At 40.4% G+C, this 17940-nt stretch overlaps 1 protein-coding gene across 7 annotated transcripts in view; it reads right to left on the bottom strand.

The window, feature by feature from the left end:
* The window catches only part of dcc (DCC netrin 1 receptor), a 427309-nt gene that overhangs the window by 308895 nt on the left and 100474 nt on the right, over positions 1-17940 (bottom strand). For all 7 annotated transcript variants that reach the window (XM_070989802.1, XM_070989803.1, XM_070989805.1 and 4 more), the window contains exon 2: positions 13096-13455. In XM_070989802.1, coding sequence (XP_070845903.1) covers positions 13096-13455 — 360 coding nt within the window. The remainder of the gene's footprint in view (positions 1-13095; positions 13456-17940) is intronic.

Here is a 17940-nt window from a genome sequence, read left to right as displayed (position 1 = left end):
GTTCCTCGTCTGCCTGTGGCTGATTGGCACTCAGCCTGTTCCTGCTCAGTCTGTGGACCCACTGTGTCAGCTTCACCTCACCAGCTCCTCTCCTCTGGTGCCGTCAGCCTCGCCGACTTTATCTCAAGGTCCGGATCCACTCCCAGCCCTCATCTGAACCACCTTCCAGGAAAACTTCCTACTGCAGTGAGTTTGCGCTATTTCCCCTCCAACACACTTGTTGAGCCTTTTGAGAACTGTGGACAATTACCTGCTCACGAGCCCCTCTGCATTCCCTGCCTGCCCCGTTGGTCTTGTGGAAACTTGCCTACCTGCCACACAGGAGACCTGGGTTCGAATCCTGCCATACCCACCTGCTCTACTCTGATGCATCTTGTGGTTAACTGTGTTCTTGCATTTACCTGCTGAATAAAGACTGTTAATACTACTACCTGGTTCATTTGAGCTGCCATTGGGTTCACTCTACACCTGTTACACCCAGGTTCACTTCAGCATTGTAGCCAGGCTGACAGAGAGGCATAATTCTGTTGAGCCATGTATTCCTTTAGCTCTGAACAGTAATGACTTCATGAGCTTCTTTAATGATAAAATTCTTGCTATTAGAGACAGAATTCATCAGCTCCTGCTGTCAACAGGTACTGTTTTGTCTTCAAACACAGAAACCGTAGCAACTGTTATGAAACCTGTCAACCTTCACCAACTAATTTCAATAATTTTGTCATCAAAATCATCAAATTGTATTCTAGACCTAAGCTGCTTAAAGAAGTTTTACCTTTAATTGACTCTTCCTTATTAGACATTATCAATCTGTCTTTATCGACAGACTACATACAACAGTCCTTTAAAGTAGCTGTAATAAAACCTCTACTTCAAAAGCCTACTCTTGATCCAGGGGTTTTAGCCAACTATAGTCTGATATCCAACCTTCCCTTTCTCTCAAAAACTCTTGAGAGAGCAGTTGCTAATCAGCTGCGCAACTTTCTACACAACAATAGTTTATTTGAGGATTTCCAGTCAGGATTTAGAGTGCATCATAGCACAGAGACAGCACTGGTTAAAGTTACAAATGACCTTCTAATTGCATCTGATAAAGGATTTGTCTCTGTACTGTCTTATTAAATCTTAGTGCTGCATTTGACACCATTGACCATGGCATCCTATTGCAGAGACTGGAAAACTTTGGCATTAAGGGAACTTTGCTAAGATGGTTTAAATACTACTTGTCAGATTGCTCTCAGTTTGTACGCATTAATGACGACTCCTCTGTGCTCGCTAAAGTCGGCTATGGAGTTCCACAGGGTTCTGTGCTTGGACCAATTCTATTCACCTTGTATATGCTTCCTTCAGGGAATGTTATCAGGAAGCACTCAATAAATTTCCATTGCTATGCAGATGATACCCAGCTATATTTATCAATGAAGCCAATCAATTAACTAGACTGCAAGTGTGTCTTCAGGACATGACGACATTGTACTGGCCTCCAGCACCACTGTAAAGACTCTGGGAGTCATTGATCAGGACATATCAGGACCTTTCACTCCCATGTAAAACAAATTGGACTGCCTTTTTTGACCTACGTAACATTGCAAAAATCATGCACATCCTGTCTCAAAATGATGCAGAGAAACTAGTCCATGCATTCGTAATTTCCAGGTTGGATTATTGCAATTCTTTACTATCAGACTGCCCAAATTCGTTGCTGAATATTCTCCAGTTGCTCCAGAACGCTGCAGCACATGTCCCAATCATATTTCTTCATTATCAGCCACTCTGCACTGGCTCCCTGTAAAGGCTCCTAAAGTCACCAAAAGCAGAACCGGAGCCAGAGCATTTAGCTATCAAGCTCCTCTCCTGTGGAACCATCTTCCAGTCTTTGTCCGGGAGGCAGACACTGTCTCTACATTTAAGAGTAGGCTTAAAACTTTCCTTTTTGATAAAGCTTATAGTTAGGGCTGGCTCAGGCTTGTCCTGGACCAGCCCCTAGTTATGCTGCTGTAGCATTAGACTGTCGGGGGACCTTCAAAGATACACCGAGCTCCTCTGTCCTTCTCTCCCTCTCCATCTGCACACTTTCATGTCCTACCATGGCATGTTACTAACTAGCTACTAACTAACTTAGCTTCTTCCCCGAAGTCTCTGTGCCTTGTTGTCTGGCAGGTTCCCATGGATAGTGGCTGAATCTGCATTGTGGATTACAGTTACATCTCCTAACATGGCCCTGCCTGACATCCACTGCAACTGCTACTACTATTATTACATCCACTGTCATTGTTACTGTGATTGCATTTCTGTCTGTCTGTCTGTCTTTCTCTGTCTGTCTCACTCTCTCTCTTTGCTCTCTCGCCCAACCGATCAAGGCAGATGGCCGCCCACCCAGAGCCTGGTTCTGCCTGAGGTTTCTGCTTGTTAAAAGGACATGTTTCCTTGCCACTGTTACCAAGTTCTTGCTCATGAGGGAATTGTTGGGTCTCTGCAGATAAAAGAGCTCAGCCTGTACCAGCTCTATGTGGAAAGTGTCCTGAGACAACTTCTGTTGTGATTTGGCCTATACAAATAAAACTGAATTAAATTAAATTGAATAGCTTACCTTTCTATACATGTAAATGTGCTGGTCTGATCACATTTTTGTTTTGTAGCTGCTTCTTGTTTGATTTTCAGTGGGATTTATGAATTTAGTCCATAAATTTGATTGTTTTATCCCTCCAAGAACCGGTCAGCTACCGTCAACTGCCATTACTTACAGACACTTTCCCTTACTAAAATGCAAAATGTTGCTTGCTAATGCACAGATTAAGTAGCCTTTCACACCTGGTATTTGGACTTGTAGGAAAAGCATAGGAGTTACTAATAACACCAACAGTGGCTTTATTCCAAGTGTCTTAGTAAGCTATGACAGTGTGACTGTGAACCAGCATGCACAAGAGATACACTGACACATTGACCATTACTACTGCATCAGACACGTCTGGTTGGCATGGACAAAGTACTCTCATACTCTCAGGGCTCCAAGGAAGGATCGTACAAGGTTGAGAAATCTATGTAGGATGGAAGCTCAGACCTAAATGTTTTGTCAAATCATGAAAGTCCAAAGATTTAACAGGTTGATCTTTTGGTCAGGTACAAGTTCACAGAGGAACAGAAAATTGATGATAGAATTATTTGTCACTAATGGCCATTTTCATTTCAACAACCTCTTTGGCTTAGCAGGTACAGGTAGTCCATTAATCCCTGGGCCTCTGATTTGATCCTCATCTCCTCTTGTCTACATGCGGAAGCATCCTTGAGCAAGACACTGAAGAGCAAATTGTTCCCAATGATAAGACCACACCCTTGCATGGTAGTTCACTGCCACTGAGGTATATGTGCGAATGGGTGAACACAAATGTAAATTGTATAGCACAACATAAATAAATGCTGTCCATTTACTAAATATTTTGGTATTACACTGGATGAAAAGACACATTTCCGTCAATTTCCGTCACTGTAAATTGCCGTGGAAGTTCTCTCTCAGCCACTGTGACCATGAGGTGTTAAAATGCAAATGTAAATGCTGCAAAGCTATACAAGTGCAAACTGAGATTTTGTGTGTGTGTGTGTGTGTGTGTGTGTGTGTTCTGTGCCTACAGAATACAAAGATTTTTTTTTCATGAGGATTTAAAAGTGTGTTTAAATAATTTTATAGGTTACATACAGGATAAGTGTCCTGACTCTCAAAGGTCTTTAATTTTCCACTTAAATTGATAAATCAAAATTCTGAAAATTAAAGCATCGACAGTTCTTGGACACTGGTCACAATTTTTCACATTTTGCCACCACAACACCAGATGAACAATGCTTGTGTGATTAGCTTGCAAAATTCCAGCAGGGTCAGTCCACTGATGATTCTTTCAGTAGGAATAAAAAGGGAATACACCAAAGTAACTTTTCTTTTTTTTATTTTTGATGATGTCACTTTAAAGAAGTTTAGATGTTTTATAAAATATTCAGGTACAAAAATAGAAAATCAAAGTACCTTACAAAATCCCAGCATGTTTTCCATTCTACGCAACAAAAATGGTCTCGCGAGAAATTCCGAGAGCGCGACCTCGTATATGATTGGACGCCTCCTCTGACGCGCCTCCTCGGCGCATCTGTGAACGCGAATCGAGCTTGGATTACAACAGTTACGTTTCGGGTCCTGCTAAATTTTAACTGTTCATGCAATGGCCGGACATCGTCTTCAGTTCATCCCAGAAGGCACTCCTTTGCGACGAGTGGACGGCCTGGCTGCGGAGCGACCATATCCAGAAAGTCCAAACAATTTAGAGAAGAAACTGCTGAGCGTCTTCAGTGGATTGTCTCGACTGCTAACGCAGCTGATCGCGTAGTTGGCGAGGAGAATGGCCGTGAAAAAAGCCAGACTGCTCGCTCTGGAGGAGCAGCCCGACCGAACTGCAGCTGCGGAGACGAAGAGACGGGTGCGTAAGTTACGTACGTAATGTTAGCATCTAGTACCACATTGTGCAGTTTGGGCACCAAACCTTTATTATTCTTATTGCACTACGTTCCGAACGTTTGGTAATCGTTCACGTTACATTTAACATTACAATGTATTTTGTATTTTAAAGGAAAAGGTGCGACGTCTGCACAATAGTGACGGAAACGACAGGCGATATGAACCTGAGCAGGGGTAAGTTAATAAAATGCACAGGAAATATTCTGCAGAATATAAGTAAATGTAAACGTTGCATGACCTGTTTGTACTTTTTGCGTTTTACAGACTAAACTCGCCCCACAACGAAACGGTGACGTCATATTTGATGGCGACTTTAACTGGGAGTCCAGACATGGATGGTGTGGACAGCAGTCTTTTAAACCCTTTCTGTTGTTTCTTGTTGTTGTTTTTACTGAAGCCTGCCTTAATTATTTCGAACCAATATATATTTTCTTCCAGTGGCCTGTAAGACATATTATGAGATGGTGTGGAGGAGCTTCAGGTATGCCCAGCCAGCTCTTTCAGTTCAGACAGCAGCTGTGAAGATTTCAGCTCGCAGCAGACAAAGAAGGAAGCATGTAAGAGTCCAATGAATGCCGCTTTATTTTCACAACAATGTAAAAATGGGCTGAATTTTATTTATTAGCTGCATTGTTTTTGACAAACATGCTCACATATGTTATCATGTGTTATTGTTTCTTAGCAGTACTAATATTATATTAACACCTGTATTTACAGCTGCTGGAAGCAAGAAGGAGTGTCCTAGCTCTCCAAACTCTGCCAGACACTGCAAGATCGGCTGGAGAGCGACCCAAACTATGTGGCGACACACCGCAAGAGGCTTCGCATCGAGCCCCCTTCAAAGCGACAGGCGCCAACTCAGTATGACCCAGAGGCAGCAAAGAAGCATTTCCAGAGGTCTTTTCAAAATGTTTCTGTCATCTGTGTTCTTTGTGTTCTACTGTGTGGTAGTGTAGAAGGTGGATCACCAAATAAATCAATGAATCATCAATCAAATAAAATATATATCATTTATATTTTATATATATATATAAATATAACAATATAATAACATTTTTTAATATATTAATTTATTATATAGTATTAAATTTAATTTGTATTTATTATTATTATTATTATTATTATTATTATTATTATTATTATTATTATTATTATTTGTGGTGCACAGATGACCAATAGCAGCAGAGTTGTCATCCAATCACATGATCACTCACTCATGTGATTGGAGTTGCTATCCAATCACATGATGGTTTCCTTTTAAAATGCCTGTGGAATCATCCAATGGTTGTTTGTGAAGTCAGCAGGCCAGTCTGAGTAGATCAACGTCGGTAGCATTCATGTGCTAATTAGAGCTATTCGCACCTTCACGAAGGCGCGATTAACCACGCCCCCCGCCGACAGATGGTTAGTTTCCGACGATTTTCGGAGCCTGCGAAGTTCCCCTTAAACTTGCCGTAAATTGCCGAAAATCAACGAAATTCGTGGGGATTTACAGGTCGAAAATGTGGTTTTTCGTGCAGTGTTAGTTACTCTGACGACTCACTCTGTGGAAAAAGGTGGGTAAGCCAATGCTCTGTTGCCACACTTGGTGAGTGAATGAACAAAATATACCTCTTAGAAAATATGGTCTTGACTCTTTCATCATGGTTGAGGAGGGGCCACAGAATTCAGCTCACCATATCATTCCAAGGAGATGCATACAAGCTGGTTTTGGGCAGAAAACATTAAAGCTGCAGTAGGTAACTTGTATATTGTATAAGTATTTTTTGTCATATTTGCTAAAACTGTTCCATTCCATTCCAAGTGCATAAAACATGTAATCTGTGAAAATTAAAAAAAAAAAAAAAAAACAGCTCAGTTGGTCCCACCTACTGCTTTGCAACACAAAACAACCAATCAGAGCCAGAGGACCGTCTGAAGGACTGTCTGAAATCTGTCAATCACTACTCACACACCGCCCCCTCCCTCCGCTCATGCTGCCAACTGCCACAGCCACCCTCAAAGGACAAACTGCCCATACCGCCGCTGCCAACAACAGCATATACGACTAAGACAACAAAAAACCATAAAGCTAATATGGTGTTTGTTACAGTAATACTCCGCAACATGCACAGTACTATAATGAATAAATTTCCCCAGTGTGGGAACATTAAAGTCTTATCTTACCTTACCTTTTTTCATTTTATCTTATCTTATGTTCTGCACTGGAGTAGAGGGAGGCAGTTTGGGTGGACAGCAGGCATACACAGTACAGGACACCATAATCCAGGGTTCGAGCACTGTGGTTAAGCTTAGAGAAAGATTGTATTTTGCTTAAATATTAATAAAAAAATATGTCTCAAGTCTCTGCTGACTTTTTCTATATATACATTTATATTCCCTAACCTTAATTAAGTGCTTTAATTCAGTGCCGAAACATGAAGCCCAGTGAAAGCTTCATTCAGAAAGACTATCTCCTTGCACATGCCTTCTAAGTCACCCTGCACAGTTTCCCACTATCTCTTAACTCCACAAACTCATTCTTGTCTTCATAAAATCCCAGCCTGACATGATCACCTTAAGCCAGTAAACTGAATGCTGTCAATGTTTAAATGTGTTTTCTTCCTCTGCTGCCATTTAGCTGCATGTCAAAACCATGTCATGAACCATTTTATGATGCTGCCCAACCTTTGCATCTTTTTCACTCATGCCAAAGCATGTTGGATTAAAAATCTGATCCCCAACCAGAGTGGCAAGTTCTGACTAGAAGCAACTCAATCCCCCACAGTTCAACGCAACAGCACTTGCATTGCTTCTACAAAACTGACCTTAGCTCAAAGAGTATATGAGTTATTGACTTCCAAATTAAGGGCCCAAGGCATTTGACCCAGGCCTCCAGCAATCTCAGCTTCAAAAGCTGGCAAGACTTATTGTAGTCAACAATTCACCCATCGCTTCTCCACCTCCCACAGAAGATACCTCAGTCTCTGCTGAGACTCAGCCAAACAAGGAACATATCTGCTACACCTCATCCAAAAAGAGGACCATGTAATGCATCCAGACGTTCTACATCTTCCACTGCTTCCTGCTGCTCCAGCTACTCCTACAGTTCCTTCTTTTTCTGCCATGCCGGTTCCTGATCCCCTTCTAGCCACTATGGAGTATCTAGTGAGATCAGTGAATACAACTGATTCACATCTTCAGAGGTTTGAAAATGCCTCAACCTCCATGTCTCTGTCCAGTCTTCTTTCTCAGTCCGCTGAAAGTGCTCCAGAAGCTTTTCATCACTCTCTGGGATCCACTAACCATGCAGCTCTTTTAGGTAGGCCCTCCATTCCTTCAACAGCACACGTCACCTCATTTAAGATAAAAAAAAAATTCTACAAGGTAGAGGAATCAATCTTGTCAATCTCATTATTCCCTTTCCAGAATGAGCTAAAAAAAAAAAAGTTTCATCCAGTGTGAGCATTACAACTGTAAATCTGCTGACCCTCGCCTTGCAAGTGACCTGTCAGTTGGCGAATTCTTGGTGGCTTTCGGGATTTACAGAGATGTAATCTGTTCTGTTCATCCTGACAGATGAGTGGACCTAGACTCTTACCTACATTGATCCGTGACCTTAATCTCAGCTGCAGGAGGAACATTTTTTTCACTATCACAAAGCTTTTTCCAGCAAGGCAGCTCTCTAGATTTCTCAATCATGCATCCATCTAAATTATTCAGTTTTGGACACAGAAATTGTCATCATGCTCATTGGGGATTATAAGCAGTATAGATTATTCTTTATTTAATGAGATTCTTAGAAATTGCATTGAATTTCTCATTCTCTTTTGTGCTCTCCATAAAATAACCATAAAAAAATGAACAATGCTGCAGTCACTGTGAGTGGATAGTGCATTGCAAGATTGCATATTTGTTGTCTGTAAAAAGTATCAACATTTTTGCAACTTTAAGTATGTAAATTAACAACATCTCCTCATTATGTTAACAGAAAATGTAATTCAGTCAGTTACTTGTGTATAAACATAATTTTCAGGAGAGAGGGCTGTCAGGGGATATCTTGGTGGGACCTCATCCTTAATCATTGGTGCCAACCTGCCCTCCATTCAGGACTTAAACAGCTCCAGACTGAGGAAACAGGCAGGAGATATCACTGCAGACCCCTCACATCCTGGACACAATCTGTTCCAACATCTCTCCTCTCATAGGCGCTACAGATTACTGAACGCCAAAACAACCAGACACAAAAACAGTTTCTTCACATACAAGTCATCACCCTGATGAACAGTTAACTAGTCATACAGTGTCACTGACACCAAAACATCCATGACGGGCCATTTATCATGCATTACTGCACTGTTTTTAACATACACATTCATCACTCACTGTCAACATAAATACCTGTACATTGTATATTCCATTATATAGACTGTTCATTGCCACATCCTTCTTTTGTCTATATTGTTTATTGTTGTTCCTGTTTGTTTTGTCCTTGTTGAGCTGTATGTGATTTTGTCCTGTAATAGTACATTGAGTGGAATGTTCAAACTGTAGTCAAATTTTGTATGTGCACACGCGGCCAATAAAGCTGATTCTGATTCTGACTCTGATTAACATGATTCAGCTCAAGTGTGCAGAGAGAGAAACGCAGATCAAGAGAGAGAGAGAGAGAGAGAGAGAGAGCGAGAGAGCGCAAAAGAGATACTAAACAGTAAATAGTAAGGAAAGACACAGGAAGAAGCAGACATAACAAAACAGGGATTTCAAATAAGAAACATAGATAAGGTGTGTCTGTCTCTGTATGTGTGTGTGTGTGTGTGTGTGTGTGTGTGTGTGTGTGTGTGTGTGTGAATAAGCTAAGTTGATACGATAACATGGTAGCATGATAACATATTGTACTTATTGTACTGATAAACTGTACACTCAGCAATCTAATTGCTCAAGACCAAACACAGTCTGTATGTATGTGTGTGTGTGTGTGTGTGTGTGTGTGTGTGTGTGTGTGTGTGTGTGTGTGAGAGAGAGAGAGAGAGAGAGAGAGAGAGAGAGAGAGAGAGAGAGAGAGAAGGATTTTTATATTTCCTTTACAGGTGCATCACGATGGTCAAAGGTGGATATACTGTAGATATTGTAACGCTGCTTTGGTGTGAGGTAAATATATTTTGTGTATACACGTGGGAAATATATCTATGCTTGGTCTATGCTTGGTACTACAATGTGAAATGTACTTTTAAACCAAATTGTGAATTCATTTTTAACTGAAAAAAATGACCAAGCATTCAAGCATGGACCAAGCATGCATATAAGGGGATCACATCACTGTTGTGGCCTCCTAAAATAGGTTGTAGGACGATGTCCCCCCATTCATCATATATATGAGGGGGGATATCCAGGGGGCCCCTATAACAAGAAATCGTCCCCAACACCCTCTGCGGGAAGTTGCTGGATGGGGTACATGGACTGTGAGCTATTTAGAAAGTGGTTTGTCAGGCATTTCCTGGAGTTCACTGCGCTGAAGCACCTGCTGCTGCTGGTTTATTTCTTTTTGCCAACTGTTGTATTGTTTCTCAAACTGAGTTTTTTTGTTAGCTTCCTGGGATCCTAAAGAAGACTTTTTTGTTAAGTAAAGGAGTCATTCATTGGCACCTTGTAATTAATAGTTGACCCAATCTACAGAAATGGAAACTTGTGGGGAATCACAAACCTTGTCTATTAGATGCAAGAGGCATCACTTGAGTTTATTTTATTGGCCAACTGTTGTATCAAACCCCAGATTGAAATAAATTTGCCACTGATGAATAAATTTTTGGTGATGGTGAATATTCAGTGTAGCCGCAGATAATTCACTGTGATCCTGTGCCCAGATGAATGTGGTTTTAATGTATCTTATTTCCCTATCATTGACATCATTGTCATTGCAACGTTAACTGCTGGAGAGAGTGTTGCTGCAGAGTTCACACATTAAAGTTACACCAGAGAATTTGCTATCAGCTCCTAAATCACAGATACACAATTTCTACAACTATTGTAAATGTAGTTGAAAGAATATGACTGAGTCCAACATAAATATGGACTAACTGTCTGAGCTTTATCTGCCTGGGATAGTGCTGGCCTAGTCACAAGAGATGTGACATTAATTAATTGATTAAATATTATTTTGTTATCACCAACTGTTCTGGACCTCTGCCTTGAATAAAATCTGCTGTTGACCTTTCAGTAATAAGTTTGACAACCCCTGCTCTAAATGACTGAAACACAGTGCACCTTCAGAGTAAACTACACAAAGGGTGACTCATCAGGCATGCCTCATTTTGTACATCATCCAACATCTACTCTTTTGCGCTCTATACACTTTGCACATTTTCTCCGTAGAGTCTGTAGAGCCCCTTGATGCATCAAATAGAAACATTTAAAATTGAGAATCTAGTCTCAATCTCGTTTTTCTTGTCGTGTCTATAACTTCAGCTTGACTACTGCATGAGAGAGGACGACACAGGACATTTTTATTAAGCCATGTGTAACCAGTTCTTGCTACCTTGTGATAGTGTATACAGTCAAATAAGAAAAAGGTGAGTGTAAAGGTTTTGGACCAGGTCAGAAGATTTAGGAATGGCAGGAGCCAAGGGGATGGACAACCTCAATGAAATAAAGACACAGGACACTACAGCAAAATTTTAGCATGCTGTAATGAATATTAAGATGTGTAATAAACAGGTGGAAAACCATACCATTTCTCCTGTACAGCTTTAAATTTCTGAGATCATGTAAAAACAATAAACTAAAATAACAAACTGTGGCCACAAAAAATAAAAATCAAAATAAACTAATACCTGGGCCTTAAATTGTCTCTCAAACTAGCACACGGATCCAGGTACCAGCCGTGGGACCAGTATGTAGGTGTACTTTTCAAATCCTACCGAACTTGAGGAAAGGATGGAATATCTGACTCTTCCTGAAGTTGCAGTCTCCTTACTGCAAGCAGGGAGATCGAAGTCGCTCTGGGCTAGGCTCACCATCCAGCACTGGAAACATCTCTTTCTGGATTTCTCTGAAATCTTCTCAGGTCTCTAGAGTCACTCTCTGTTGGCTCCAAGATCTTCCTCTTGTATCGGAACAGGGTGTTTTCCAACTCACACAAAAAAAAACCTGACCAGGCTAGGAATAGTGCATTAGCATGGAGAAAGGCGTCAGGCCTCAGACTGCTTGGTGAAACGGATGGCGTTCTCCCTCCTTTCATCCACACACTTCAGTGTCGACTCTTTTGTTTTCACCGAGCGCTCAGCTACGACTGGTGGGCTCAAACTTTTGATTGGTCACAGCGACCATAAACTTGACTCAATTGGCTAATTAAACAGTTTGTCAACAGGAACTTACTTTTTATTTCTTGCAGTATTTTAATCACATGAATTTACCATTTTTATCACTTTTTAAACCTGTTTATTTATTGAAAATGAATTTGTATGTTTTTCCCACGACTCTATTTATATTAATTGCTTTTAAATCATGACTGTATTTATTTAAAAAGCAATTCTATGAAATTATGCATGTTTGAACAGAGTAGGGATTCTTTTTGACCGGGTCAGTTACTCTGGGCTACACATGTGAACCACTACAATGCAAAAAGGCTCTTGTGGAGTTCCACCAGGGAGCTGCTTGTTGTTCATATTGAGCATCATGCTATTAAATAAATGAACATTGCCAAATATAAATGCAAATTGCTGTTTGGTAGTCGAATGTTCTTTATATGTCTGTTGATGAATGACAGTATTTGAGGTCACAAATACAAATTATTGGGCACTGAATTTTGTGAGCGCAAACTAAATTTGTCACAATAAGTGGCTCATTGATGATGTAAATACAAGTAATCCAATGTTTCTATTACTTCCCTAGAAACTAAATTTTTGAAATCGCTCAAACATGTGAGGCACTGTCATACAGTATGTTGTCCCACAGTGTAGACAGTGCATATTATTGGTGATGGTGATGCACCTAAGCCTCACTGTCTATTAAGGTGTTCCATGAACAGTATTCCACTACACTTACTAAATTTCATTACAGATTAATTACTTTGGTTCTACTACATAAATATGAAGAGTAAAAAAAAAAGGAAGTTGAAGACAAGAAACATTAAGCGTGTGTGTTTGCTCAATCCAATCCATGGCAATACCAGACACCCAGAGCCACGGCTCTGACTGCACAACACATTCTCATCCCAGTGACCCACAATGCCTTCATTCCAGACCATTGCCTCTCTAATACATACTTAGGTTGGTTAGGTTTAGGTGGCAAAACTATGTGGTTAGGTTGTATTAAAACTACTATTAAAAATATTAAAACTATTCTCTTAGGTATTGGAAAAAATTGTTCATTCTTGGTTTCTCATCGGACATGAACCCCGATCTCCTGGGTGAAACTCCTGTGTTTGTTTGATCCATTCACCCCACCTTCCCCCATTTGCAGTCTCTCTGAGCCTTTGACACTGTCTAAGTCATGCAGGCAGTGCAATTAAGTAGTCTGAAAGTCATGCTTTGATAAATCTATGTCTGTACTGTATTTTTTTGCACGACATAATTTGTGCATTAGAATAGAATATTATAGAATACAATACAGCAGTGTCTTACCGGCCACGGTGACCCTTGCAGCCCGGCTAACAATGCTCCCCAGTCCATCCAATGTGGCAAGGCACTGATATTCGCCCTCATCAGGCCGGTGGTGCCGTGAGTGCACAACGTTCTGTACCAGAAGCGAGCCATTAGCCAGCTGCCGTCGCCGCTCATCCACCAGCGCGCTCACCAGCACACCATCCTTACGCCATGTGATGGTGGGAGGTCCTGCCACTGTGTCAGACTGCACCTGGCAGTCCAGCTGCAGCATGCCCCCTCGCACTGTCACTGTGTCCTGAGGCTCCTGGGTGAAAGTGAAGTCCACGAAACCTCCAAGGCTAGATGAGGAGGAGGAGGAAGATGAGGAGGTGTCTGAGGCTATAGGAGGAGAACAGAACAGAAGAGTTAGATATAAGCAATGAAACAGGAAATATCCAACGGGACAGTTATTCATAAATGAAAATGCTCTCCATCACATAAACCGACAACCACACAGGCGTAGTTCATAACAGGGCTAAAACACAACAGGATGTCCAGTGGTGGGATGTGCCATATTCATCACAAGATACAATAAAAACAAAACAAAATAAAATAAATAAATCAGTAAATTTGGAGGTAAAGAAACATTGCATGATGGCGCTTTACCTCCAGATCAAAAGTTATTATCACAACTGCCAAAGGGCCTAAGATCCTCAGGGTCCCAGAGGTCCTGTGCTTGTTCTGTCATTGTTCTGTCAGCAATCTGATTAATTGTTTGTGAATATATGCCACCAATTGAGATGATTAAAAAAATGCTTCTTTTTTTTTTTTTTTTACATTTTCCTGCATTGCCTGTCTACATGACCACAAATGGTGGTCAGTGGGGGCTCACAGCTGATTTTAGCCCCAGGGCCTCATAGCAGCTTAATCCAGACATTGGCTATTATTGCACTGAAATATAAAAATATTGTGTAGACAAGATAAAGTGTTCATACTGTCTCAGTGGCACAGTAATTTCAATATTTCTGACCAGATTCTTGTTGTATGTGCTCATCTATTCCAACATAAACTAGAACACTCACAAAATCCATCCATCCATTTTCTATACCGCGTATCCCTCGGGGGGTGCTGTAGCCTATCCCATCCGCCAACAGGCGAGAGGCGGGGTACACCCTGGACCGGTCGCCAGTTGATCGCAGGGCACAAACTTGTACAGTCACCAGTTAACTTAATGAGCATGTTTTTGGTCTGTGGGAGGAAGCCGGAGTGCCGGAGAGAACCCACGCATGCACGGGAAACACATGCAAACTTCACACAGAAAGGCCCGTGAGGCAAGCGCACTACCTGCTGCGCCACCGTGCAAACCCCACTTCACAACATTAAAACTGTTTTTCAATGGGTCAAACCCACAACCATTACTGCCTCTCATGGCGTTGAACCATAGATGAGATCAAACCCGTGATAACGTTCACATCACAGTTTCAGAATCAAAGCTTTCTGGTGACGAAGAACTACAAGTTGTGTTTATTTTATCATGTTTTTTTATGTATTTATTCATGTTTTGATTCATGTATTTATTCATATTTGTCATTAGTTTTGTCAGATGTGTCTTCACAGCAGAAAACATGACTGAGTTTAACCTCGGACCTGTAGTTCTTGGCTCTGCCGGCTCTCTATCAAAGCCACATCAACCTGTTGTTTTTTTTTGTTGTTGTTTTGTTTTTTGTTTTTATGTTTTCATATTTTCTTTAATGTTGTGAAAGGCTCTGGTAGTAGAGAGTGGTGGCGGTGTCTCTTCTCTCATCTTTGAAGTTGGCGCTGCTAAAAAGTCTTTCATCCTGATCAGAACAGCACCTTGTTCGATCAAGTAGCCGTTCAGTGTCTGTGTGTTTGCTGGAAACTCTGAACAGAGGCTTGGAGCTTGAAGTCACGTCATTAAAGCAAAAAGTTGACTTTGAAGCACACCAGATGTTCTTTTTTTGTTTTTGATTTTACTGATGTTCCTTTTAAACTCTCACAGCTTCCGTTTCTCCCGCAGGAACACTCTGATCAGACAAACATTAGAGTATAAAAAATAAATACTCTCTGGCAGTTTTCCAAACTGCAATAGGAAGGGAGAACACTCAACATAAAAGTAATTTTGTCACGGTCTCGGGTTTTGTTCTGGCACTTTAATTAATATCTACCTTTCTTTTCCCTTTTCTTCAGCTGTCACGGTGCGGAGAGGCGGGACCGTCGGCTCGGGGGCGAGGCACACGAGTCACACATGCAGCTCATCGGCAATCAGCCAGCTTCACATGCTCCACTCACTCTCATTCGTGTGCCAGACTATTCTTCAGTCCGGCCCTGTTCCCTCGTGTCTCCCGCTCTCGAGCCTGTCTCTAGCCTCCTGTCTTTGTAGTGTGATATTGGAACGTATTTGTGTCACCTGCCAGTTTTTGTATTGGGCGTGTTTTCAGTTACAAGCATTAGTAAGTCTTGTCTCTCCCTTTTGGAGTATTTTCAGTTTTATTTGTTGTACTTTGAATTTCCTGTCCTGGTGAATTTGGGTTGTACTTTGTTTTCTAATAAATCCCTGATTTGAGACTCTACATCTTTGGGTTTGGGCCTTGTTTTTCCCTCGTGACAAATTTAATACTCATTACTGAGATTTTTCTTTCAGCATAGCTTTGCATCTTTTCTCTACTCAAATATTAGGACAATAAAAAGATCCAGCATCTAAGCACAGGGTTGTAAGCAGGCATTTAGAAATACTATTTACTTATATGTTCAGTTATACTTTCCTCTGGAAATTAGTAAGTGCTTTTAAACTCTGCACTACTAAATTAAGTCATGCACAACTTTGTCTCTGTTGTTCCTTTAATCTAATTAGTGCCAGATTAAATAGTTTATCAGGAAGCATCCTAATTTGTGTACCTCTTGACATATGGAGGATGAAATAAGATCTAGATACATGACAGTGACTCCATAAAAAGGACATAACTATTTAGAGAGAAACTATACCTCTAAAACTTTATTTCAGTAATCTATACAGTATAACAACTCTTGTCATCTTGTCAGCAGTTCATCACATGTGCTGGTAAAAGAATTTACTTCATCTGTTTTTAAGTGATTTTGTGCGCGATTGGCACACCACAATGGGAAAACTGTGCTTCATTTATGAAACTGATTTTGTGCGTGAGAGGTGACATGGTGAGGTAATTATAACAATACATTTTTTACAGTGATCTCAGACTTTGTTATGGGTCCAATCTTAAAAGACTCAGTTTAGCATTTTATTTCCCTACATGAATGCATGCATGCATGTCTAAATGTTGTCTCCACATCACAAAGAAAGGAATTAAAATTCTGGTGAATACTGAATTGTTTATTTCACTTTTCTTTATTTTCTTTCATATTTTTAGGCTGTAGTGTACACCTTATCTAAAAATATTGGAATCAGCCTGAAATATTGTATTTTATTTAACTGTGTATAAATTACCTTTGGTTGCTAAAACCCCAATTTTCCAGAGAAAATGCTGTGCAATCAGAACCGGAATCAGAATCTGTGTAATCTTCACAGTAATGTCGACTTCCCTCCTTTTATTACCTACCTTTCCTTCCTGTTTCCCTGTGTCAACTTCTCCCCTTCATACTGTCCTTGTCCACATTTCTTGTTTATTTCCCTTCATGGTTTCCTTCTTATTGATTCCCTTTCAGCAGTCCCCCAATCAGTAAATCATTATCTTGACAGCTCTGTCTGTACTAACTCCTACCAGTCACAAATGAAATGTGCGCGCATGCGCGCGCGCGCACACACACACACACACACACACACACACACACACACACACACACACACACACACACACACACACACACACACACACACACGTGTCAGTTCATCAATTGTCCTTGTCCTCATTGTCCTGCAGTTTGATGTTATCACTCCTTGCCTACCCTCCCTCCATGTCTATTCTATTCTCTGTTTTCACTGCCAGTCTTTATTTTATGAATCCTTAATTTCAGTAATTTTGTAAGAAAATGTAGGAAGTCTAAAAGACAACATATTTTTGTACTGATTCTTGGGAAAATACATGACATTACATCAATTAGTACACTTCTATGTAAATAATTCATTCAACCATGAACAGCAGGTCAGTGCAACATGAAAAAATGGGAAATTTGTCAAATGCTGAGCATACAGTTCAACACGGAACATTTTCAGTAATAAGTTAATGACAAATTGGGGTTAAATTAAATTAAAGTCCTCTTCATCAAACTTATCATTAGGAAATTAAAATAAAGCATTATAAAAACAAATTAAATAACTTCAATGAATCCAGACAAGCAGAAAATAGTTATTTGAACATTTAATAGTCTACTTCTTTGAGCAGCAAAATATCCTTTGCACACAAAAGTCTCAACAGAGTCGAGAGAACTCAACAAAGAAAGAACTGAAACAATTTGTCTATTCACTGATTATTTAACTGACAGCTAAAATGTATATTATCGATTATGCCTTTTTTTAAGCAAAATGCCAATAATTTGTCGTCTCAAGCTTCTCAAATGTGAGGATTTGCACTTTCTGTCAGTCTTCTGAATATCTTTTAGTTTCACTGCATGAAAAGCCACATTTCCGTCAATTTCCGTCACTGTAAATTGCCGTGGAAGTTCTCTCTCAGCCACTGTGACCATGAGGTGTTAAAATGCAAATGTAAATGCTGCAAAGCTATACAAATGCAAATTGGGATTTGTGTGTGTGTGTGTGTGTGTGTGTGTGTGTGTGTGTGTGTGTGTGTGTGTGTGTGTGTTCTGTGCCTACAGAATATAAAGATTTTTTTTTTTCATGAGGATTTAAAAGTGTGTTTAGATAATTTTATAGGTTACATACAGGATAAGTGT

Source organism: Chaetodon trifascialis, chromosome 20 (assembly GCF_039877785.1).
Source record: "Chaetodon trifascialis isolate fChaTrf1 chromosome 20, fChaTrf1.hap1, whole genome shotgun sequence".
Classification (NCBI taxonomy): domain Eukaryota; kingdom Metazoa; phylum Chordata; class Actinopteri; order Chaetodontiformes; family Chaetodontidae; genus Chaetodon; species Chaetodon trifascialis.
This window is presented reverse-complemented; position numbering and strand designations above follow the sequence as displayed.